This window comes from Taeniopygia guttata, chromosome 7 (genome assembly GCF_048771995.1).
Source record: "Taeniopygia guttata chromosome 7, bTaeGut7.mat, whole genome shotgun sequence".
Taxonomy (NCBI): Eukaryota; Metazoa; Chordata; class Aves; order Passeriformes; family Estrildidae; genus Taeniopygia; species Taeniopygia guttata.
In genome coordinates this window covers 21,787,505-21,813,239 of record NC_133032.1, presented here as the reverse complement: position 1 = coordinate 21,813,239, position 25,735 = coordinate 21,787,505, and the positions used below count along the sequence as shown (strand labels likewise).

At 43.5% G+C, this 25,735-nt stretch overlaps 1 protein-coding gene across 1 annotated transcript in view; it reads left to right on the top strand.

Annotated features, from left to right (window-relative positions):
- KLF7 (KLF transcription factor 7) overlaps window positions 1–25,735 on the top strand; it is a 66,159-nt gene that overhangs the window by 18,083 nt on the left and 22,341 nt on the right. Inside the window, exon 2 of the mRNA XM_002188070.6 lies at window positions 12,441–13,053. Coding sequence (XP_002188106.4) covers window positions 12,441–13,053 — 613 coding nt within the window. The remainder of the gene's footprint in view (window positions 1–12,440; window positions 13,054–25,735) is intronic.

The window sequence follows — 25,735 nt, the reverse complement described above, 5'->3', positions numbered from 1 at the left end:
AGTAAAAAAACAGCACAGAAGGGAAAACATATGCAGGATGGTTTTATTTCTCCTCCTGTGCCCTCAGCTGATATTCATGACCTTGTTTAAAAAATCAGACTGCTTCAGAGACTGCACGTGGTCATTTTTAAGTGTAGGTAGAAACCAAATGTGGCTTTTATTTTTCCATCTGATAAATTGCCAATTGCAGGTTTTACTTACAGAACACTCATGAGTAGTCTGAGAAGAACACGATCACCTTGATATTATATTTATGAGTAAAAATGGTATGAGACAAAGAAAGCTCTTAGCTCACATGTAAAGAGGACATTTAATGTAGTTTTTGCTTCCAGGAATGCATCATTACTCGTAGCAGAGAAGGGACACATTAGCAAACTTGACAGGAGGACTGAAATTCCTAGGGGTACTCAGGGGCTTGGAGGAGCAATTTCATATCATGCTTCTTTGACAGGTGTCGGGAGCTTGATGCTGGGTAGTGATGGGACATCAACAGACCAGGGAGGCTTAGAGACTCTTGAAATGGAGGAAATCCCTTGAAGCTGTGGCGACGGTCAGAGCACCTCCAAGGTGCTCTAAGCAGAGCCCATGTGTTCAGAATTGCTGCCATGTATCCTGCAGGGGCTCAGAGTGATAACCAGATCACAAGGCGTGCCTGGAAAATTATCCTGAGTGCCTAGGCTGTCAGTAGTGCTGGCTATAGCTAAAGAAACAGTTTGAGTGTGTTTCTGCCTCTGAGTCCCAGTTCCTGGACTGCAGGATCTGAAGCAGATCTGTCCAGCAGCCTAGGCCACCACAAGTCATTTGGGCTTTCCCTTGAGCTCTAATACCATGCAGCTTGGGAAGTGCAATTGCTTGGGAAGCTAAGCACTTGGAAAGCAGAGCTGGTTGGAGGTGAAGCAGCAGAGTACTCCCAGGAATGCTCCTGTGAAGCAGTCTCAGCCTCTGGTCTCACATGTGGCTCCTCTCCCACCATAAAGGCTACCTTTGTGTGTTTATAACCAAAATAAAATTGCAGTTCATGAAAGCTGTAATTTGTACTTGGAGGAACATAATGTTTATGTTCGCAATTGCAGGGATTGTACCAAAGCATGGGGACAGAGATCTGCAGTGTTTGGGATGACAAGAGCTGGCTGCAGACTCCACGTTTGAGGGCTACTAAAAAACAGCTTTAGTTAAACAGTGTTAGTGATAAACAAAATGACAGGAAGCATTGGCTGTGCCATGAGAGGACCCCTCTCCTGCAGCTGGAGAGAGAGGCTGTCCTTCCTCAGTTCCCGCCCATCCCCTTCCTGCAAACCATGCCAAGGAACCTGCTTGTAGTCTCCCCAGCTGTGACATTGGAGACTTCCACCACATCTGAGAAAGACAATAGAGGGAAGGAGTGATCAAAAGCCAACCCACAAAGGCAGGCTTATTTTGGGAGATGCTGTATGGAGTTAAGTAGACTAGAAAAGGGAAACTGGGGAAAATAGGACACTTAAGGTAAACTAGCTATGTTTTTTAAATGTCCGAGTTGGAAATATGCCAGATAACGTGTCCACTGCTGGGCTTACAATGACCACAATATGTTTCCTCTTTTCCTTGTTGGTGAGTGGTCTTTGTTTGTTTCCTTTTTGGAGTGTGGTGGGTGACTACAGTTCCCTGCAATGCATTTTCAGTAGTGAGCTGGAGCTCTCTATGGTGGTTTAGTGGGTAATGCTGTTGTGCTGTGAACATGACGTCTTCCAATTCCTGGCATCATCATCTGGTCCTTTTCCTCTTAGGGAAAGATGCAATGCTGAGTTTCATTTGGTTTGCTCAAGGAGGATACTTAAGGATGGGGCTGGAAAACTGAAAGCCTCACAGAGAGCCTCTCAACAGTGTGGGTGCAAGGCAGAAGGGATGGCAAGAGCCTTGCCAGTGGAGAGAAGCCTTCCTGTGGTATCATCTCTGCAAAGTGTTGCTGAGTGTTGTGCTCAGTGATGCACCTGGAATTAATTTGGTGGATCTTCCCAATTAATTTTAGGGTGAAATTTGCTAACACAAATGAGTCAGGGTCTGGTGTTTTCCACAGTATTCTCCAATACATTTACAATGATATTTTGCTAGGAGAAATAGAAGGTTTAAAAGAGAGCCTGAGAAGGGACAGTGACTTGCCTTGACTATGAAGCTCCTGCCCAAGTAAATAGTGTTGCTGAGGAAATGCAGTATGAATAAACAAGGGAAGGAAAGAGTGCTGATAGGGGAAGAGAGGTTAAAAATTGGAGCCTCTCTGAGGTCCTGGAGGCAAACAGGTTTCTGAGAAGGGCTTAAAGAGGTCCTGTTTCATCCCTGTCCTTCCAGGAAAGTACAGCTTTTCCTAACCCATTCGTACTGATGCTTTGTCACAATACCCAGCCTCTGCTTTTCACCAGCCTACTTAGAGTAACAAAGTACCGACTTTTGGGGCTTTCTGCACTGTAGTTTCTGTGGACTGCTGCCATTAACTGACAAAAACAGGCTTGTGCACAGGAACATCTTGAATTAACCCTAGTGGTTTCTTGGATGCTGGGAAGTCATCCTATCTTCCAGGAATGCCAAAACATTGCATTCCTTCTAGACTATTTTCTGGCTGCTTAGCTATTAATAACTTTGTCCTGAAATAGCACTTTCATATTGCAGCACATTAAAATCATAACAACTGGGTAGGTGTCCACAGTCAACAGACTGAAGAAAGTGAGCCAGTGTGTGAGCTGTGGTTGTGTCATTGGCTCACGGAGGTGTGCTGACTCCGAGCAGCTAGGGCTGACCTGCTGAGCTCTCTCAAGTCAGCAAATGGCAGGGCTCTTAATGGATCTCCTGGCTTCCTGTGCCATGTGCAGCCAGTTCTGTACTGCCTGCTGGGAGCTGACATGAGGCTGAGCTGTGATCCTTTCACGGGGAATGAGCAGTGCCTCGTCCAGTTCTGACAGCGCACCTTGTGCTGCTAATGATATCCACAAAAGGCTGTGCCAGGTCCCCTCTCTTTTTTTGGATCTAATGCATTTTGGGGATACACATCTCAGATGCCTGTGAGCAGCTGCCTGGGTTGCTGCTGAGCATTTGAGCCAATACTGGCAGGCTCTTAACCAGAGTGTTCTCACAGATTGCTGTTAAAGAGGACCATGCTGCTTTTATCAGGGTGTGTAACAGCCAGAGTCCACTGCCTGTGAGATTTTTGAGGCTGATCAAAATCCCTGGTGGCTAAGGCTTTTGGAACAAGAGCCTTGGCAGAAGAGTGTAGAAATTAAAAGCAATGGAAAAGCACCTTTGACTGTAATGTAGTATCCTCTGGAAGGCACCAGGCTTTAAAGTGAGATGCACATTTACCTGCAATGGGGCATTCAAACATGGAGGCTGTTGTTTTTGTGCACATATGATGAAAAGTCTGGCCTAGAAGTGGCAGAAACCAGTTTGTGAATACCTCATCTAGGGGACCCAAACTTTAAAAAAAGAGAGGCAGAGGCAAGAAACAAATCCAAGCACCAGATTGTCTGAGAATTGTTGTTTTTGAATTCTTCCTATTTTTCCATTTAGGTCACACTGTCCCTAATAAAGCAGACAAGATTTGTAATAGAAAATAGCCATCTCCAGGCATCAAAAACCATGTTGGATTCTTTTTAATGTAAGCCACAGTGGTGCTAATCAAGAGCAGCATTTCATGGATTTTGAGTGTTGGCAAGATCTCAAGCTGATGTAAACAGGAACCATGAAATCGGGGCTGCTCTGTGCTGATTTACCCCAACTGAGAATCCGGTTGTGCTTCCCTCACTTTGTTTCTAGTCTGTTTTTTTTTTTTTTTTTTTTTTTCTTGGTGCAACAGCAAAACTCAGGTCTGTTGTCTTCTCTTTTCCTTGCCCAGATTGGCATATTTATCACAGTAGCACATGCATCTTCTTGCTCTTGTAAGATAACAAATTGCCCAAATGATTAAAAGAAAATCAAAGAAAAAAGCAGCAAATAGCTTTTTGTAAATGCATTTGGACAGTTGCTGTGCTCCCAATAAAGTCTAAAATTCAGGCAAACAGCCCACTGCTCCCTACATGGCTTGAGGCAGGCTTTGGTCCTATATGTTTATTATCGTTTAGAAATGGTATAAATGCTCTTTTATTCTTTTTTGTTCTGCCCTTATTCTCCAACGCATTCCCCTCCTGCTTCCTGTTTCCCAGACAGGTCCCCACCTCTTCCTCCCCACAGCCAAAAATAATACAAAAGGGAACATACAAAAGATTTTTTGAGCCCTGAGATGTGATAATGAATGGGCGTCATGTACAGGGTAGACACAAAAATCACGTAAAGTCAGTATGAGGAATTGCACGTTTTGCGTTAGGAATTTTGATCACACAAAGTCAATGTGAGGAATTGCATGTTTTGGGTTTAGAATTCAGTGTTATATGTCCTCTTGTTTAATATATTTTTTGGTCAGAGCAGACGAGATGAGTCACAACCCAGGACTCTTAGGAAACATTCCATATACTGAGTGTATTGATCACATCTCTTCTCCAGGTTTGGTTTAATAAGCTAATTGTGACAGACTGTGCTTATGAACATACTGCTGCCTGAGAGTGCATGAATGCAACTGCTGTATACATTTGTGTCAGCTGTTGAGTAAGAAATGTTAAGATACCTTTGGATGTTAATAAAATGTCTCTAAAGAATACATTTTTTCATTCATGAACCTAACCAGAGTGATTACAAGGAATCCAATTCTGCTGTGTAACCCCTCTGCAATACTTTCTAAGGATGAATCTTAATTGAGGATGGAGACCTAAAATATTGCTCTGCTTTGTACATTCCACAGTCGTCAGCATTTGCTCTTGCGTATCCATTTCCTGTGAGAAGTTTACCGCACTCTGGGGCATGCTTTGAACCTGATCCTTTGATTTCAGTGGGAGCTAGGACTGACAATTCAAGGAACTAATTGTGTTTTTTGCTGTTTATAATGCTAAACCAAAGCTGCTTCCAAACTGGATGACAACAGGTTAAATACAGGCTTGATGAAGTTTGGAGAAAAGTTTGCAGTGAGGGACACTAGCCAGCTCACTCAAAGCCATCCAAGGTTGTTATATAAATAAATGATCTCTTCAGAAACATTTTGAAACATGCTTACTTTTTTATATAATTTTTCAAATGGTCATTGTATGGATACTTGCTGTCTTGACTGTATGGTAGCATGCAGGGTATGTGGTGGTGTGCAAGCACACGTGGCTTTTATCATATTCTGATACTAGGACAATGGATTGCTTGCACTTTTGAATTCTTGATTTGGCTATCCTTAATCCTTTGCTGACATTGATGGTATTTTTTGTTGTTGTGACTGGTCACAGATATTTTTTCTGTCTTTATTAAACAGTCAAAAAAATAACAAAAGCCCTCCAAAGCCCTGGTTCACTGTTTGCAGATTTCTTTCATCCTTTTTTTTTTTTCTATCTAGATGCCTATCAAATTCAGCCATGCTTAGCTGCAGTCCTTTGTTCAGTATCTCATAACCATTGCACTGCCATTCTCTAGGCTTAAGGCCCAAATACCACAGATTTTTAGTGAAAAAATTTGGCTTCTCTGTTAGAAAGAATATTAGTTAGATAAAGATGTATTTCATTATCACCAAGTTAGGGAACAAAACCTGATTTTGACTCCTTGGTTAGAGTTATGGGTTCAGACTTTTTTTTCTATTTGAGACATTTGTTAGCACCCAGTTCTGCTGGTGAAAATTGGTAATTTATGGTAAATTTGATTTTGATCTTTTGATCTTTAGAGTGATTAAAATTTTTGATAACCCTGGTTACATCATGCCCCAGAGCAACAGGAAAATGAATCATATTTATATGAAAGTAGTGACTCTGTCCTTTGTATCCACATTTTTACTTTAAAATTACCTTTGCTGAATGCAGCTGAGGCTTTGATTTCACCATTTCTAACACTCCGAAGAAGTATAAGAGAGCAGATCCAGGGAGAAAGCCATCTGGGTCATGGTAGGAGAGTTTATTGAAAATGCTGTTGTGCATGAATAACAGTGAATAGGCTGGTTTGGCTAAATACACTTCCTTAACGGTTCATTCTTTGAGCTGAGACCAAGAGGGAAAATGGGCACAGGCCATTATTGTATTGAAGAAATTAGTAAACAGAGACTTCAGTCCTGTGTAGGGGAGTCAAGAATTAATAGATTTGTCCATTTCAGGCTGGTGGCTGGTGTGACCCATTCGGACAGTGTTAGGGAGGACTGGCCGGATGCCTCAGGCATATGTTGAAGTTGCCATAGGAAAACAAGTCTTTGCTTATCATATGATCTCTCTTTGCTGGCTGTCCTGTGTCTGCTTTTTGCACTTGGCAAAAGTCTGTTTGTTGAGCATCCAGTTAACTTGATTTCCTTAGTATATACAAGGGATTAGGAACATGCATACAAATAAGTACCGGAAGTTAGCTGTCAATAAGTATCTTATTGTTGTACCTGAAAAGCGGGTTTAGCTCTTTTTTATTATGAACTACATAACACATAGGCAAGATGTGCTGACACATGACTAGTTTTGTCTTAAAACTTTTGCAATAGAAATTATTTGCTATCGCCTGAAACTTTTTCTCATATACTTTAATTTCAGGCTGCTGTTTTCCATTTTTCCCAAGTGTATTTTGCAAAACTACTTATTTTAATACTAAAACTCTGTTTATTTTATTCTGGCCTAAATGTTAAGCTTCTGATTTGCTGCAGCTTTTTCATGAGTAGCAACTGCCCAGTAAAAGTTGCCAAGAGGAAAAGCTGGAGGTTTTGGCAGCTGGGTGGGAACAGATGACAATCTTGGAATAGATGGGCAAGAATACTGGGCTTTGTTGTTGTTGTTCAGGAAGTAATGAAGGCTTTTGGCAGTGGGAAGAAGATCCATCATTCAAATCCTGTTTTAGGGTTAAGGATAAAAAATAGCATGGCATTTCAGGGGAGGCAGGTAAGTTTTGAATGTCTTACTCCTCTTAACTTCAGGGCTGCCCCACAACATCCAGTTCAATTTCTGCCTGTGGTATCACAATGCAAGTGTTAGTGTCACTCAGAGCTTTTTGATGTTTTGCTGCACAATGCAACTGGTACTGGGCACTGGACCTGGGGCCACTGTTTGCTCTGAGCGTGTATGAAAGGCGATAGCACTGACCTTACTGTTACTGTTTTGGGCTGTCTTCAGTTGAAGATAGTTTCTCCTCCAAGTCAGTCTTGAGGTTTTCACCATTTTTTAGAGATGAGGCCCGTTTTTTACATGCCAGTGGAAAGCATTGGGGTCATGATGGAAGTTGAAATTTGACCTTCACTATTGCATGTGTAATTTTGCTTTGCTTGTGTAAATTACAAAGAAAATCCTTTCAAGTATTGTAAACAGACCTGGTAGATCAGACCTGCTTGTCAGCCACATTAGACATTTTCATTTTCTGTCACAGCCTGATCTAAGTATCCAACTTCCTAATTAGGTTTTGGATAACTTCCAAGTTCAGTGCTTGATGTCCAATTATATCTGCAGTAAAATGGCACTTAGAAGTAACTAGTGCTTCCAGATAGGAACTTCTGATGATCTGCTAGAAAAATTCAGAATCAAGATATTATAAAATACTTAAGCATCAATACAACAGAGGAAGCCAATGAACATATTGATACAGTGCCTTCTCTGATGTTCTATCCTCAAATTATTATAAGTGTTTGGGTTTTTTTTTTACCCTTGACAGAACTTGACGGTTGCCATATTGTCCTATCTTTACCTGTGCAAGGCATCCAGAAGTTTGAGTGCTTTAAAGACTTCACAACATGGGCAGGTACTTCTCAAGCAACCTGTTATTTTTCAAAAGTCTGTATGTATGGATGAAATTCCAACACATAAAATGGCTGTCAACCAAGACTAGTTATTTGCATTTCATTGGAGCAAGTTTAGATTTATACCCTGACAACTAGGATTATATCTTGGTTCATCAGGTGGAATTAGGTTTTCCAGAGCGGTCTGTACCTGAACCTAGATGCCAAATTTGTGTCCCTGCAGAGGCTCCTGGTCTTTGTCCGTGTCTTTTTCCTGTCATTCTCTAAAAGGGAGATACACTGCCTTGAGGCTTGGCACATTGATAATGGTGGTGGTCCCACCTAGAATCTTCCTCCTGGTTCCTCTCTGGGGAAGAGAGATGAAGTCAAACATCAGCATCATGAGTGGTGACTCCAGCTCCTTCATGTCTGGATTTTGAATGTTTGGGGTCAACTTTAACCTGGATAGCTGATAGACACCTTAAAATACAGACTCTGAACCAAATCAAGTATTTGCAAGTCTGAGAGGGATTGCAGAGTCTGAGGTTTTTCTTGTTGCAGTTAGTGGCAAAACTATCTTGATTTCTGCTGGCTGTAGAGTTAGGTGAGTACTAAGCTCTGCTGTCAGAGGCACACACTAGGTTTCTCTTGTGTTGTATTTCATAGTAGAGAGCATACTCAACATGTTTCATAAATAATCTTTACTTTCAGTAAATGAGCTTTAGAGATAAGAATCCAACTATATTAGAGGTCATACCTTTCTCAATTGACAAACGTACTGAGCACTGAATTTTGCTGGACCAGTGCTACTGAAAACTCTGAAAGGACTAACAAGAAGTATGTCCTTAGCAGGCATAGGACAGCTCTACAGTGGCTGTCTTGTACTGTGTGAAGGATCTGGTTCTGCACATGGAAGTGTCATGGTGTGCAGTTTACATGTATTCTGCCACTACATGTGCCCCAGAGGACTTGGATGATAGTGTAATATGGGGAGCAAAGAGATGTTTTGAATTACTGGGAGGGAACACAGAGCAGTTCTTGTAAGTGATGGAATTGTTCCTCTGCTGGGAAAGTGAGACTTTTTGCAATGGTATCTGAAACTGAAAAATCAGATTAAGGCCTTGACAGGATTGTCTACATACCAAACTGTTGTCCTTTTCCATCTGGCTTACTTCAAGTGTGTGGGGTCTCATAAAGTCACATCCTATTATTTGTCAGCCATGAATCATCATTTCTTTTAACTGGTTAAATTGAGGAGCAAGGTGCAAGGAGAATGACCCTCGTGAATCAGGGCAGATGGGTGGAATTAGTGGGTCACACTTTTTTATCCCTACCCAGTGGAACTGGCTTGACAGCCAACAGTAGTCTTACGGATCTTCTTTTGTTCCTGAAGGGAGACATCTTCTTCCCTTTGCAAATTTTAAAGTGTTTATTGCTGTGTATCATACATGCACTGCATAAGAAAATTTAATACCCACCATGTTGCCTGCAATATAGCAACGAAAGGGTAGTGGGACTTCATGTCACATGTGGCACACTCCATCTGTTACACAAAGCTCCCTCTCTTGCACGAGTAGCGAGGAGAAGCTGGGCATACAGCAGAACTTTGAGAAGAGCATGACAAGAGCAGCTTACTCCTGTCTGAGATATTCTTTTCCTACCAGGCTGGTAGCAGAAGTAGAGATCTATATGGATTCACCATCATCTGAATTCAGAAGTTTGGGTTTGTGTCTCTGTAGATAGTGGTCCTGCTCTTCCCACAAAAAAAAAAAATCCAGAACAAAACGAAAAACAAGAACAATAACAGAAAAACCTAGTAGTTTTTGATGTGCTCAGTGGCAAATAGCTTTGTGGGAATGGAGACCAAAGAACTTTTCTGCCCCTCCTGGTGGTCCACCAGCCTGGAGTGGGGACTTTGGTGGTCTCAGCCTGACTGGTTTCTCTAGGTCAGTGTTCAAGACAAGGTGGTGGGCTTAGTTGGCCTAAAAATTGTCCCGCTGGACAAGGAGTGAAGAAAACAGGCTGATTTCTAAACCCTTCCTCACCACTCCGTGGGAGATTGGGACCACAAGAGGAGAAGGTCACATAAGGTACTTGGAATAAACTGGGAAGTGCATATGGGGAAAGGTTCTTTGTTTCTGCCACCAAAAAAAAAGGTGCAGCAGCAGGTAGGGCCCTGGTGGGAGGTAAGGGAAGGAAGGGCTGTGGCCATAACCTCTCGCCAGGCTTTGTCTGCCATGCAGATTAGGTGCAGGGCTTTTCTGGCTCAGTAGTTGATAGGCTCTTCCCTGCTATTGACTTGGTGGAGAGGCTGAGGGGGGTGGGTGGGAGGGACTGCATTACATTGTTTCTTTGAGTTGTTTTTCTCCCCCTTTCTATGGGGAGATGGGCTTGATCTACTGGTTTTGGATTTCAGAGGCAGAAGGCAAGACATGACCAGCTGGTGTCTTGAAATGGCACAGGTGCAGTGGCTGTGGGAGGGGGGAGCCAGGAATAATTACAGGTTTGTGAAGCATCAGGCTTTGCCTGAAAAGGGCTCATCGAGAAACCGCTCTTTATGGAAAATTAATGGTGAAGCTGGAAAAACTGTCAGGCCCACTATTGTTGTCATGGGGTAGTGATGCCTTAAAGGAGCAGCACCTCCTGCTTGCCTCCCCTCCATGGGCAGCCCGGAGCTGGCACGCAGCTTTCTGATCCCACAGCAATTGAAATTTCATGTCACTGTCATCAGATTTAATGGCCTTGAGTCCTTGTCTCTTCTCCCTACTGCTGCCCTCCCCGCTTCCACCCCTAATTTGTGATTATGTTTGCTCTTTCCTTTGGAAGCCTTTTATTTATTTGGCCTTTAAACCTGTTACTGCCCCATTGGATGAAGGCTAAGTGGACCAGAAAGCCCAAATTACACGATGTGAAGAACTCAAAAGCATTGCCTCTCCTGGTGGTTGGGGTTATTACTGGAAGACTATGTGGCATGTTGGAAAGCTTCTCCCGAAACCCATTAGGATTTATCTGGGGAGAGACCAAACTCCCAGCTAAAGCTGTTTCTCGTAGTCCCAGAAAGCAACCTTATAAAGAAAATGGAAAGATTCCTTAGGGCAAGTACAAATGATGTGTCCCATGCCCAGGCCTGTGTACAGACAGTCTCATACCTCTGAATATAGTATACATGCTGAAGTATAGCATGTCTCACCTGCATATATTCTGTTCTGTTGCTTTTTGTCCATCTCTACAGCTCAGATCTATAATCAGCTATTATTTAGAAAAGAAACAACAGTGTGGCAGATTTTGTGCTGAACTAGAAAGTCATCCCACCACATTGTATCCGCAACCAACAGGGCTGCTTTGTGAGAGTTTTGAAAGTAATAATCTCAAATTACCTGGCAGTTCCTAGAGAGCCATCAGTGGGGCCTCCTTAGATTCCTGTTGATGGGATCTTTGTACTCAGAAGGCAGAAGTCTGTCTCTCCTCTGGTCATATGAAGCTTTTGTTTCTTGATCAGATGCTGGACTCTCCAGATTGAGATGTAGTTGGGTCACCAGCTCCCATAGAATAAAATTTTTTGACTAAAACCCCTTTCTTAATATTGGTAGAAGTGTTCTCTGAGGAATAGTTTTTAGAGGTTTCTAAAATGTATTAGTTAGAATGTCTCTTTCTCCAAGCCCTGTGAAATCACAGTGGTGGTATTAAACCAGCTATCTTTTCAAGCCGCAAGAAATGAAAAACAGTGCTAATAAACTCCATTAAAAGCTCCTGAAACTACAGCAAATGGTTCTCTGTAAACAATAAAAGTTTTTAATGTTGTGGAGGACACTGGGGCAGTGCTTTGGTGGCTGAAGGCTTTATTGTGGCAAGCTCAGGACACTTCAAAATAAGGCACATTCATGTAGGAGGCTCATCCCATCCTTGTGCTGATGATCACTGCTGTGGAGGTGCAGGAGCACATTTTTACATGGCAGCCTCTTTGACTGCAACTGCACCTACTTTTTAATAAAGGAGTGAGTGGGTGTTTGTGTGCAAGTCTGGCATCTTGTACACAGGACCAGATGTGCCAAAACTCCCTCTAAAACTGACAGTAGATAGGTTTTTTTTTGGTCACCTTTCCTTCTCTCAGGTCCTTTAAACAAGCTGTGGTCTCACTGGAACCTTTTCTACCTCCTGTCTTAAAATGCCACACTTCAGAATTGTGTTCTTTAAGGAAGATTAGGCCCCAGCCAACTACACTGAGTTAAATTTGGAGAGAAAGTTAATCTTTGTGAAGGAAGAGGAAGCAGTTATTTGGAGAGGTGACTTGTTTGTACTGGCCAAATGATGAGTCTGTTAGGATAGTTTCATATGGAAGTGACAGATTACACTTCAAGTTGGGAAGGCCCTGGTGCCCATGGAACAACGTATAGACATTAATGAAAATGTAGTGGATACTTTCTGGCTGTTGTATCTTCACTTCTCGTATAATACCTGCTGCCATATGTGGGTATTTCCCAGTCTATTTCTGAGCAGCCTCAAACAACTGCCAAATCTTCATGTCTCCCAATATGTGACTATCTCACCAGAAGATGTTGGTTTTGATGAATGCTGTCTTGGAATGCCTCTGGACCATGTTCTCCTGCCCTCGGTGGCAGCTATGCTGTAATCTCTTTCTAACAGCGATTTCTCTCCCCTCTCCCTTTCCCTTCTGCAGACATGCCTGGAGTTGGAGCGATACCTTCAGACTGAACCACGCAAGATCTCTGAGACCTTCGGTGAGGATTTGGACTGCTTCCTTCATGCCTCCTCAGCCCCAGATGCAGAGGACAATATACGACGGCTGGACCCCATCCTTTTACCAGTGGAGACGAGTACATGTGACAAAAGCGCCAACATGGACATTATCCTCTCCCGTGACAAGCTGCTGTCTGAGACATGCCTCAGCTCGCAGTACACCAGCTCTTCCACAGAAGGCTACACAGCTGTCAACCAGGCCCAGCTCAATGCAGTAACCTCATTAACGCCCCCTTCCTCTCCAGAGCTCAGCCGCCACCTCGTAAAAACCCCACAGACTCTCTCAGCAGTGGATGGCACAGTGACGTTGAAACTGGTAGCCAAGAAAACTTCACTCAGCTCTGTGAAAGTGGGTGTAGCAACAGCGACTGCAGGGACAATAAAAAGTGGGCAAAGTGACAGTGAGCAAGGAGGTACAGGGACAGAAGCATCCCCAGAAAACAAGAAGAGGGTTCATCGCTGTCAATTTAATGGGTGCCGGAAAGTTTATACAAAGAGCTCCCACTTAAAGGCTCACCAGAGGACTCATACAGGTACTTATGTAGGATGCTTCTCTCATCTTGTCCTGCCACCTACCCGTAACCATCTCTTTTTATTCTCATTTAGAAAAGAAAAAAAAAATCTCTTCTGAAAGTCCAAGCTTCTGTTTATGAAACAGGGCACTGGAAAATACGATAATCCAGCAAATGTACCCATTATTCACTAGAACATAGGAGTTCACCATCTACCATTAACCTGTTGGGGTTTCATATGTTATATGGGACGTGATGCAGAGTAATTTTAGGATACCTAAGGGATGTAGATGTATCATTCATGTTAAAACTATGTGCATGTCACTTTGGGTTTTTGGCATTCATTTCCCCAAGACAACTTTAAAAATGTAAAGTTTAGTCAAGTGCTATTTTCTTCAAATAGAAAACAGTGTGGGTAGGTTTTTGGTGCCTTTTGTATGGGAGAAAGAGAAATGTGTTTCAGATCTTAAATATGTGGTTTAGGAATAATCTGTGCATGAGGCAGCCTGTGTAGATGCAGACATGTAGGCATGCAGAGGCACATACCCTTCAGATACTCATGATCTTGGACTTCTCCAGTGCTAAAATACAGTGAGAACAAATAAAAGAATGACATGGAGTTTGAATGAAATAATGTGGGTAGAGAGAGAATGGGATGTATGGATAGATGTAAGGCTGTTATTTTGGGTAACATTTACAAATGTTATATATATATATATGTGTGTAAGCTGGTTGAAGCATACCAAATTGGCTTAGGCTGGCTGTTCAGATTCCCTCCTTTCATTTCTTCATAGTCCCCAGCAGCTCTTCAGCTGGTATTCATTGGCATTAATAGCTATGCAGTTCACACACGTTGCTGCTTTGTTCTAAGCTTCACACGTGATGAGAGATGATAAATTCCCATTAGCACTGTCTTATCATGTGATTATTCTTGTTTCCAGAGGGATTGCTATAATCCATTTTCTCAATTTTACTGTAAAATGTGTGGTCTCTTACAATAACTGCATATTTAGTTCACAATCTTATCATGCAGGCAGGTTCCTAGAAGCAAGGTTGTTCTTGCAAGGTAGAAAATAACACATTGGACCAACACAGTAAATCAGATAAATATGTGGGTTGTTAAGAGAGCTGCATCCATCACATACTAGGCAGCACTGTAAAAGTTACATGGTCTGAAGTATAAATCATAGTAAGACATAAAAGGCATTGATCTTTTTATATGGGCTTTCTAGTGCTTTTACTGGGGATAGCTGCCTTGCCAGGAGTGACCTCACCTGTGATTCAGTGATTTGAAAGCCAGTGAAAGTAGTACAATAATTTTAAAATCAGCATCAACATGGTCAGAATGTTGGTTCCTTGTGGCGCCTGTGCTGCTGTGAGGGCTTCTCCCTGCTGGGCTGGCCAGGGGGACATCCCAGCCAAGGCCTTCCAGCAGACGATGGAGCTGCCATCAAAGTACAAATGAAGAGTGTGAGAGCTGTTGACCCAGTGATCTTGTCTGTTCAGATATGACCCCCATGTTTGTGCTGAAGCTGGAAGTGATGGGTCGTACACAGCTTTTCCTGAGGTTTGTCAGGGATATGACACAGTAGCGTGGAAAGGGTGAACTTGTGAAGTTTTCCTGGTGTTGTCATGCAGATAGGGATATGGACAAGGAATCATGAGGAGCACTTACAAAAGCTTCTAATCTCTCAGCACCTTTACCCTTTGGTCTCAAAATCTTGTAAGAGTTTGTATGCTTTTGAACCCAGCCTTAGGCCTGGTTGAATTTTGTGAGGCCAAAACCTTTCCCCTCCAACATTACATACCTTTCCCCTCTAACATCTTGCATTTTACAATTAATCCACAATGATAAATGTTTCTCACTGGCCCTGTGATCTTGCTGTTGAATAGCCTTGGATTGTATGTGGTGCCATGACTGCTGAGCCTGCCCATCCACAGCAGTGCTTGGTGTGGTGAGAAAGGCACATCTGCCTTCGCTGGCAGGTGGGGAAGACCTTTATCAGATGATGAGACTGCAGCTGCCTGGGTACAGAGCCCAGACCTCCCATTCCCAGCACCTCACCTGGTGGGATCAGCTACTCCTCTGATCCTGCCAGTTAAACTGTCTTAAACAGCCCTAAATTATGGGAGTGCTTCTGTTTCCATTCACCATGTCCTGAGCGTGTAGCTTAGGTTGTTAGGAAAGCAGGAAGGTAAAAAACAAGAGGGAATACAAGCTTGGAATGATGATATTTCCTGTCCTAACAGCTGTAAAACCACTCTGCCCCTGCCCATGTCCTAGCTGTGCACAGCTTTGTAGAAAGCATGGTTACCCTTTGTGATGAGGGCTGACTGCAGCCTTGTTGTAAAAACACATCTTTGATGCAGAACCTGGGAGCAGGAAACCTGTCTGTCATTTTGTCTGTGGAAAGCAGGTTGTTTAAATACCTGTGAACATTTACATCCTGGGAGCAACCTGAGTAAATTGAGGGAAGGAGTGTGATAGGCTTACCTAAATAGCTTATTTGGGTCTGGAGCACAAAGTCATTCGGACTCCTTCATAGTGCTTGCAAGCTCTGTTCTCTAAAAACACACTGACCGTTGGATGCCTTAAATTAGAGCTGGTACAATCAAGACATCTATGTGTTCACACTGACCTCTTCAGTGGGGTTCCCCACAGCAAGCTTCTGCCTTTAGTAAAAACATGGGACAGAGAGGAGTAGCTATGGATATTTGGGACTGAATTATAAATGTCAGGGCTGTGTCCTTTCCTGCGCAGCCTTCAGGGCATGGGACAAAGAGCCCTTTTCTCCATGGGTGCTTTGTTTTTTTCATGCCTGAACTGAGTGTGCTGCGGGTTGCAAATGCACCCAGCAGTGCCAATGGCTAGTAGCCACTTGGCTTAGTCAGTGGCTGAGCCAGAGGGTCTGAAATGGTTGCAAGATATTTTCCTTTGGCTGGTGGTTTGTTAGTGTGTCATGCGAGAGCGGTCTGCCAGTGTGGGCTCTGTGAAACGTATGTGAGTACCCCGGCAGACAAAGAGCTCCCAGTGTGGGGTTCACAGGCAGAGAGACAGATGTGGGCTGGTCACTCTGCTTGCACGTGCAAAGTCCACTTGCTGGATCAAAGGGATTTACTGCAGTGCATGAAAACAAGAAACCTTGGGCTGGGAGCGGGTGGGGGGGAAGGCAGCGGAAGGAGCCTGCATTCCTTTCATTCATATGTAAGGCTGACCGGACAGACGCTGGCTGCTGTTCCTCACTGCTGCGTGATGAGCCGGGCTGGGCTGCAAGCAATGCAGGCTGATAGCAACTTGCTAGATTGGGAACAATCCTCTCTTGGGGTTTTACTTTGCTGGGAAGCCCAGGGACCATCAGACTCCACATTTCACTTGGTGCATCTTCCACATTACTGTTCCACATCTCATTGGCAAGAGCGCTATAAGGCCTATCAGTGGTCAAACTGGTTATGAAACCACCTTCTGGATGACCTTTGGAGAGGGAAAAATAATCATCTGTGTGGGAGAGAATTTAATCTGGAAGGGAAAGGGAAAAACACTGTCTGTATGGAAAGGGAAATGAAAATATTTAACTGAACTCAAAGCAAGCCGGGGCATCTAAAGTTAGGGGTGTGTAAGGGAGCTAAGAGCAGTGGTGGGACTGATTGTCAGAATGCAGCAAAGAAGCCCCTCAGGGAAGAAATAGCAGTTGGGCCTGTAAACGGGAGGAAAAGGTGAGCTGGAGGTTTGGGAAAACCACACTGCCAGTGTGAGGGTGCAGTGAAAATATCTAAAGAAGGAGCAACCAGGACTGGTATGGTAATTCAACCCTAGCACATTCTCTTAGAGTTATTTGTGGAGCAGACATCAGTGCAAACAATGGCATTTTCTCTCTTTTGAGAGAGGAAAATTTTCATCCTGCCTTCACACATGCATGGAGATGAATTGTCAATGTAATGGAGAGTGGAGAGGAAAGGAATTCCAATGAGCCAAACCCCATGTATAATCATCAGTACTTCCTAAATTAGAAAACAGGATATTGCTGGAGAGTGTCTGAATGCAAATAAGTCTAAGGGTGAGCTGGCCTGTGACCTGTGGAAAGATTAGTCATGGGATGTGACTGTCTCCTAGATCAGAGACTGCTGGTGATTTCTATCTCCTGACAAAACCATTCCTATCAGCCTTCCTTGCAGTAATTTGCAGGGAAAGGTATAAGATGGTGGGGATACTTTCTGGCTGGGGATGATTCATCACATAAAAACTGGCCAGGAAATCCTTAAGATTGGGACAGTGATAAAAAAATTACCCTTATGGGGTTCTGCTAGGATTCGTATTTTACAAGTATCAGAAGGTTTGCTTTTTTTTTTTTTTTTATTTATCAATCCAAAACCAGGATTGGATACAACTGAAGCTCAAGTCTGAGAAACAGCGGTTGGGCACCTCACATCTTTATTTAGGTTTCTAAGGGCTAAACAAGCAGGAAATACCCATGTAAGTAGATGTTACTAGTCTACATGTGATCTTAAGATAGCACTTCTTCAAGTGGGGCTTGTTTCACATTGTCAGGACATCTTATTTTAAATTATATAGTTCTTTGATCCAAAATGCTGGGTTAGAGTAACTACAACAAACAAATCCACCCTGTAGGAAAACAAAGTACTACATTTGCAAGAAAAAGATGAGACACAAGAGATTAGAAAGCGCATTAACCAACAGAAGGTTTTTGAGATGGCATATATAATAGAGAAGAACTCTCACCAAGTACTGGAGATGAAAGAGAAAATATCTGAAATCTGGAAATTATTGGAGGGGACAAAGTTGAGTTGAGGCTGGAGGATAGGTAAAGAAGATTAATACAAAGTAAAGGAATAACAGAGAAAATAAAGACTCTATGTCATTGACAGCACATGAATGGGAAACTGCATTGCTGTATTGTTTTAGCGTAGTAGTATTTGTGAACAGAAAGCCCATGAAGAGAAGGAGAAAGCAAGTAGCCAAGCATGGCACCAATTCTGCAGGATTCACGACTGAATAATGACTTAGGGAAAAGCATTTGGGAGAACAATATTGGTGGCATAGGAAAAATTAAAGCCAAAGCCCAAGATGTTTTGTTGTACAGAGACCCATGGCTTTGTGGCGAGTCCAGAGCTCTGTGTGCAGGACTGAAACCTGCCAAGGGGACACGGGGGGACATGGAGGAACCTGAAGTTCCAATGGCAGCAGCTGAAGCAACAGATGAATATGCTGCTAGAAGTGGGAGCTAGGCAATTGAAGGAGGAAGGGTATGTGAAAGACCTTCATTCAGAGCTGCATTTTTTTGGGGAGTACAGTTGCTTAGCCAATTTGGAAAGATATGCTTTTGTTGTGATGTTGGACTTTTAAAAAAAGGTTTTTTTGTGTAAAAACATTACAAGTCTTTATCAAAGCTGATTAAAATAAGCCCAGCTTGATCCTGAATTCCCTACACCGTTCTGATCTTGCAGCCTTTTAGCCATTTGACAAGTTTGGAGGGGAGTGTTGTGATGTTGTTGTGGAGAGTCAGAGCCTCACTTCATTATTAGAGCAAGAGCTTAGCCTTAGGAAATTATCTTAGAGAACCACCCAGGCAGCAGGAGGATGGCCCCTGCCAAAAGCAGCCCTTGCCATTTAAAACACCAGTGGTGTCCATCCATAGCTTAGTTGTCAATACCTGAATTCTCAGTCCCGTGTTTCTGCTCCATCATTTGCCATATCAATAGTATGGGACAATCTTATTGGTTGGGTTTGAAAAGGTAATGAGGTGTTATTTGTTTGTTTGTTTGCCATGTGAGAAGATTTCTGGCATAAGGTAGACCTAGAAACTGATGTTTTCTGTTCAGCACCTGCAGGAGGGCAAATGCAGGTGCCTCCAAGTGTTACAGCAGTCTGCCTTGGTAAGGCGCAGAGATGCCTTCTTGAATTTGTACTTTGGTGTCTTCTTTATATCCATCCACCTGCTCCTGAGCACTGGTGAAGCACCCAGCCAGTGGGCAAATGATAAGAGATCACAAAAAGAGACTCAGAGAAAAACCCACCAATTTGTCTTCTGCCAATTTCCCTTTGTGTTGCTGCTGTCCCACACTGGATAGAATTGGCAAATTAACAATGAGAAGCTATGATTTTGTGATGTCCATTTGTCCAAAAGCACTGTCATTTCTAAAGTAATTGAGGTAATGCCAGGCATGAATTTGAGATGTGTCCTCAGAAATGCTGTTTTAGGTTGAGGTGGGCATGGCTGGGAGACCTGAAGTACTCTGGGCAGGAAAAGCCAAGTGTGCTACTTCTCATCTTAAAAGCAGGTGCTGGGTTAGACGCTTTTCCTAAACACAGTGTGGGTGTTTGAGTCTGGGTCATATCTGGGCAGACACTAGCCAGCAGCCTGGATGGACCTCTCCTAATCCAGTCTTTGAACCCATGTGGACACAGTCCCACATACCTACATACCAGCAGCAGCAACTTGAAAGCAGGAGCAGATGAACTACAAGGTTTCATGGAAGCTGACCTAAATACAGCAGAGGTGTCCATGCTGTTGCCAAGGGTGGTGGGGTCCCAAATAAACCATGGGCACAATGGCATAAGTGGTGCCCACCTTATAGCAAAAACCAGCTGCAGGTAGGGAGACCAGTCTGATAGGGATAGGGAATATGAGATACCCATTCAGTCCCGTGCTCTCTGGCCCAGGTGTCTGGGAGGCCATTTTTGAAATGTTCCATTGTCTGACTCAGGTTTTGTGTCAGCACAGGACTTACTTTTCAATGCCCAGGATGGTGTTCTGGGCAGTGGTGTGAGGCACAGGGTACATCTCCAGCCATCCCGTGGCTGTGTCCACCACTGTCAGCACGTAGTGCCTGTCATGTGGCTTTGTGGGAGTGTGATGTAATTGATAAGGCCAGGCCTCCCCATTACATTTCAACCATTGCCCCCTTATCACAAGGGGTTTATGCTTGGCCTGCTTGATTGCAGCACGTGTTTCATAGTTATGGATGACCTGGAAGATACTGTCTGTGGTTAAGTCCACCCCTTGATCATGAGCCCATCATGTTGCATCTCTTCCCTGATGACCTGAGCCATCATGGACTCATCAAGACAAAACTAATTCACCTTTATATTGCCAGTCCAGATCCATCTGAGACAATTTCTCTTGGCAGCCTGATCCACCTGTTTGTTGTTGCAATGTTCTTCAGTAGCCTGACTCTTGGGGATGTGGGCATCTACATGGTGTACTTTTACAGCCAGCTTCTCTACCTGTGGCAAGGTCTTGCCAGAATTCAGCAGCCTATATGGGTTTACCTCTGTGCTGCCAACTGGTCTAGCCAGTCCCACAGAACATTTGACAGGAATAAGGCATTAATATTCCATGGCTACAAGTCATAGTTGATTTAATTAATTAATTATTATTCAGTCTTCCTTTGGTTAAATTATTTGTTCTTTTGCACAGTAGTCTTCTTCTTTTGAGTTCTCAGTGCCCTGTGAGTCTATGGTCATAATCTTCCTCTGCCAAAATTACTCTTTCCCTAGTTTGATGAGTTGGCATTGTTTTTTCCTTGTAACCTGGTCTTATCTTGATTGTTTTGTCAATTGTCTTTGGTTCCTTGGTTTAGAAGAGCTCTTTCATGTGGAGGTGGTAGAAAAGCCTCAGGCGTGGCATGAATAATTTGGACCACCTCAAGGTGCCCTTTTCCCAGCAGTCTGTCCATACTGAAGATGAGGACATCCATCATCTGCCTTGTCCCTGAGGTTTCTTCACATTTCACCAGATGCAGAAGGCAGTACAAGCCATGCTGAGCAGCCCCACAGGTTGCCAGGCTGTACAGAGCAGCCAGCTCATGTCAAGGGGCAAGGTGGTTCTAAAGCTGGCACAAAGGATAGGGCAGGCTGGAGGCTGCACTCTCTGGCATAATGGGTGATTGCTTCAGCCATTCAGATGTCCAGCTTCTCCCTGACCTGGTCCTGGCAGTTGGAAAGGCAGGTGGTGCTGGTCCTTTCAGCAATCATGCTCTTGGTGACAACAGGTGGTTTCTTTGGCCCCTCGGGAATGATGCCCATCCTGAACCTCACCCAGTCTTTGGGAGTGCAAGGATCTAGGCTGTTGCTCCGTTCTCCGGCCGAATACGTAGCGGCAGTGAATGACAGAGACAGCCTGTGGAGCACCATGGTCAGGAAGAGCACCAGGATGAGGCTCATTCTGGTCCTTTGCAAGGGTGACATCTTGACACGTGAGCTGCCTTGGCGTGCCATGTTGGTCAGAGTTCAGGCTCTGATGTTCCGGGCTGCCCAGTCTCTATGTACTTGCACGTGTTGGCAATGTGACATCATGGGCTGCTGTCACACAGGGCTTTGTGATATCACCACATGTTTTCTGCCTGGCTGACGGGCAGTGATAGCCAAAATGGAGCTGGGAAGCACCTGGGTAGATGGATTGCGAAGCCTGTCCCACTGCTATGCATGCTGGCAGGCACTGAGCCCTGCAGTAGAGTGGCACTCTGTCCCACAGGATTTGCACTGTGAGCTGTGCCCAGACTCCATCCAAGCTGCATTCATTGCTGTGCCCCAGCTGAGCAGCCATGATATGTTTCCACACAAAATCCTCTTGAGGGCAAAGTGTCAACCGATGTTAAGAGGAAAGCCAAAATTTCATGCATTTTGACAAAAAATCTTAACCCCTCTTGAGCAGGGTCTTAGACAAACTGATCTGTAAGAGGAATAATAGATCATTCTCAACATACCATTACCTTTCACATATGTTTAATCACCTTTTACCACCACAATGTCATTTGAATACAATATAACATATAAAATTTCAAAGGGGCTTACTCCCTTCATAACATGTGTGGTGGTTTAGAGTCTCACTAAAGCAATAGGTAACACATCTACACTTACCTTTGTGGATTTGCCACCCAGCACCTCTTTCTGCACAGAACTGTAAATAAGTACCTCGACTCTGTGTGTGGATCAACTTCTTGCATAGTGGGTGAAGCCACCTGTTTCAGGACAATGACTGCAGAACCAAAATCTTTCTACTGGTCTGCTTTAGACATGATAAGAAGGCTTGATAAGAATCAAAATATTTAAAACACTGCAGGCCAGTTTGGAATCCCAGAAGTCCCCATTTGCAAATAAGCACACAAATGTTGTGTTAGGTAGATTTGTTCCTGAAGATGTCTGTCTTTCAAAACTCAGAACTGAAAATTGTGGCTGCAAAAACTGAATGCTGAAAAAACATTTGAAAGCATGCTTGCTAAGCTAATGGTGACAGACATGAATTTCAAGATAAAAGCTGATGCCGAGCTGAGTTCTGAAAGAAAGGTTTACTCAACTGTATGGCCGTGCACATTCAGAGGCTTAGTGGGGATTTATTCCTTCCTCCTGTATATCTGGACCTTCACCACACACACAGAGGTCTTAATAGCTTAGTTAATATAAACTTCCATTTGTACATCTTGTTGGTCACCTGTAAAGTTTGCAAAGCCTTTCCTTCTTCAGAATGAAATTTTCCACATTTGGTTTTTTTCCAGTATGGTTGTTGTTTGTTATTTTAGAAATCGGAGCATGTGTGTTGGAGAGAGGCAGGGAGAAAATAACTGTGCACAGTGTTACAAGTTTAACTAAAAACTTGGCACATGTAGTTGAAAAATAGAAGACTTCTAGCTGTGAATATCTGGGTAAAAATTAACTCGAATTGATTAAGCTATGATCTGTTGTAAATTGACTTCCATATGAGTGATATTTTATCATTAATTCTTTGTGAGGCCCGTAGAATCCCAAAGGTGATTTTTTCTTAGGCTTTGTTTGGCTTTGAATGTGTGTTAGTAAACATGTTTCATACAGAAAACCTCTTCATTTTTTTATTTTTCTCCCTGAAGACACAGTGTCACCCAGCAATGGAATGTCATAATACATTTGTGTTCTCCTTTGGTTACTTGCACTCACCTGGCAGCATGAATGATCTGGGTGCTTTCCAGCTGGTTGCATGGAACCCCCTTAGAGCTATGGACAGGTAATCCTTTGTGCCTTTTCTGAATCCAGATGAGGAATCTTCCTAGCTGGTAAAATTAATTATCTTTACTCACTGCCCTGTGCTCTTGAGATTAGTCTGCTTAGTTCACCAAGGGATGCCCAGCAGCATTGCCAAGGCCTCTCTACCGAGCCCTGCTCAGTGTGGAGCAACTGGGTGCCACCTGCCAGCTGTGCTCAAGGACAGAGAAAGCGCCCAGAAGGGTGGGATCTCCTTCAAACCGTGCCTGCCAGCATGTAGGTATCACTGCCTTGGCACCAGGGCAGCCTGTAGTGAGAGAACTTGCCAGTGTATGCTTTAAACCCAAGCACATTATTTCCCTTTTGCATTTATCCCCAAATCATATTCAGTATCTGAATGAGATCCTGGATCTTTTTCCATTTTTGTTGTTGACAAAAGTGGGAAATCAGAAGGGAATGTATGTTCTTTTCCCCTCGTGTTTTATTCCTGTGCTCTCTCTGCCAGTCTGCATCATTTTTTTGGTCATCTTTTCTCTGATTTTTTAGTGACTAAACAGTGAAGATGGTAAATACTGAAAAACATCAGCACTGCAATAGTTTGAATAAGCAAACCTCACATTCATTAGCAAAAATATGGAGCAAAACCATAAAAAATGTTAGCATCTGGAAAAGGGGAGTCTGTGCCTCTTAGATTTTTTTGTCATTTATCAACATGGTCCATGATACATGCATCTCATATTTTTCCTGGCCTATTTGCCTTTATCTATAGTCTGGAATTTCTCTTGACCTAAACCATAGGTTTCCAAGGAATAAATCTTTGATACGCTGCTCTGGATTATGCAAATATGCACCATGTCCCTTAAAGGCTATCTCATTGTCCACCCTCTAAGATACCTTACAAAAAACAAAGGGAAGAGAACATGTTTCAGAGTGCTGGAAAAATCTGATCCAGTGAACTGCTGATTTTTTTTCCTTTTTCATCTGTTCCTTCTGCCGTTGCTACCTTGCTTTGCACCTTTGAGCTTGCAGAGCTCCACAGAATCTGAAACTAGAAGCCCTTATTAGAGGACATTTTTTAAAATTTCTTGCTGCTCCTCTGGGGACCGAAGTAATGGCAGCTTGAAGCAGCAGAGAATGTGTAATTAGGGCAAACAGCGATGCTTCGCGTGATGGAGAGAAACAGGAGGAGAGGAGGGGAAGCGCAACAGCCCGGCGTGCGCAGGCTGTTACTAGGAGACCCCGGCAGGAAATGCAGGAGATGTGGGGCGCTAATGGGCCAGCCCCGCCGCCGCCTGGGTACCAGCCCGACCGACCTGCTGCACAGCCGCTTCTGCCCGCCCGTTGCCAAGCAACTCCATTCCTTTTCCTTTTCCTTTTCCTTTTCCTTTTCCTTTTCCTTTTCCTTTTCCTTTTCCTTTTCCTTTTCCTTTTCCTTTTCCTTTTCCTTTTCCTTTTCCTTTTCCTTTTCCTTTTCCTTTTCCTTTTCCTTTTCCTTTTCCTTTTCCTTTTCCTTTTCCTTTTCCTTTTCTTCTTTTTAATTTTTTTAAATCCCCCCCCCCCCCTCACTTATTCTGGAGGCTTAATTGGGTAGTTTTGCTGTGGTGTTGCTGCCGGGTGCTCACCTGTCCCTACCGCTCTGCTGCTGTCCCCAGGGCCCAGCCCAGGGGAGGATGTGCTGGCAATTAATGGGGCAGAAGCTGGGTTTGTGTGCTCAGGCTGGCACCAGCAGCTGTCCCCCAGCCCTGCTCCCCACCATCGAGGAGCTTCCTTCAAAGAGGAGCTGTGGAGAGATGTTTGAAAGGGGAGCACATTGCAAAGGCTTTATCACTCTCAATGGGAGTCCTGCACAGACCCAAAGAGATAAAGCCAGGCGTTCCTCCCCTCCTTCAGGGCTCAGTATGGAGGGCAGTGTGCGCTTGTTAAATGCAGCCTCTTGAGTAGAAAATGGAACATTTCCATTTCTTTGAATGTTGCTACATGCTTTGCTTTTCTCTGCTTTTCAGCTAGGCAAGTGGGCTTTGTGGATGTGTGTTAGGTGCTTGTGTGGCATAAGACATAATGCTGCAAAAATTGGTTTCTTTTTGTATCTTGAATGGCTACATGCTGAAACTGCTGCTGGCTTGGTAGACAAGCCTTGGCAAGGCCCTTAGGAACTAATCCGGAGCTTTGAAGTTTGTAGAAAGACTGATTGGACATTGGGTCTCCTTCTTAACCTCCTTCCCCCCATCTCTAATATAAATATGATCAGAGTCACCTCTCTATAAGGGCACTTCTGACCTTTTTGGATGAAAGGAGCTGTACATCATTCATGGAAATGTACTGCTTTTACACTTGATCATCCCTGCCCTTCTAAAAATAGGTACAACCTTCTCACATTGTGTATTTCACAATTCTGTCACATTCCTCTTCTGCCCCATACTGTCTTCTGCCAGCTTTTCTCTTGTGCTTTGTCACCCTTTCAAAGGCTTTTCCATTTTTCCAGCAGGTGGCAAAACTGAATAAAATGCCAATTTTAATTTTTTCTTCTCTTTTTTTTGTGTAGAAAACATTGGCGGACCAGTTAAGCACTCACCATTGCCCCCTCCTTTGCATTCCTTTTAAATAATAAAAATATTAATTAGGCTTTCTATTCTCCAACAAAAATCAATTAGGAGTATATTGAGGAATGAAAGGCTCAGAAAAGTATCTGAAATTGATTTTTGTAATTAGTTTTACTGGTTGATGGGTTGC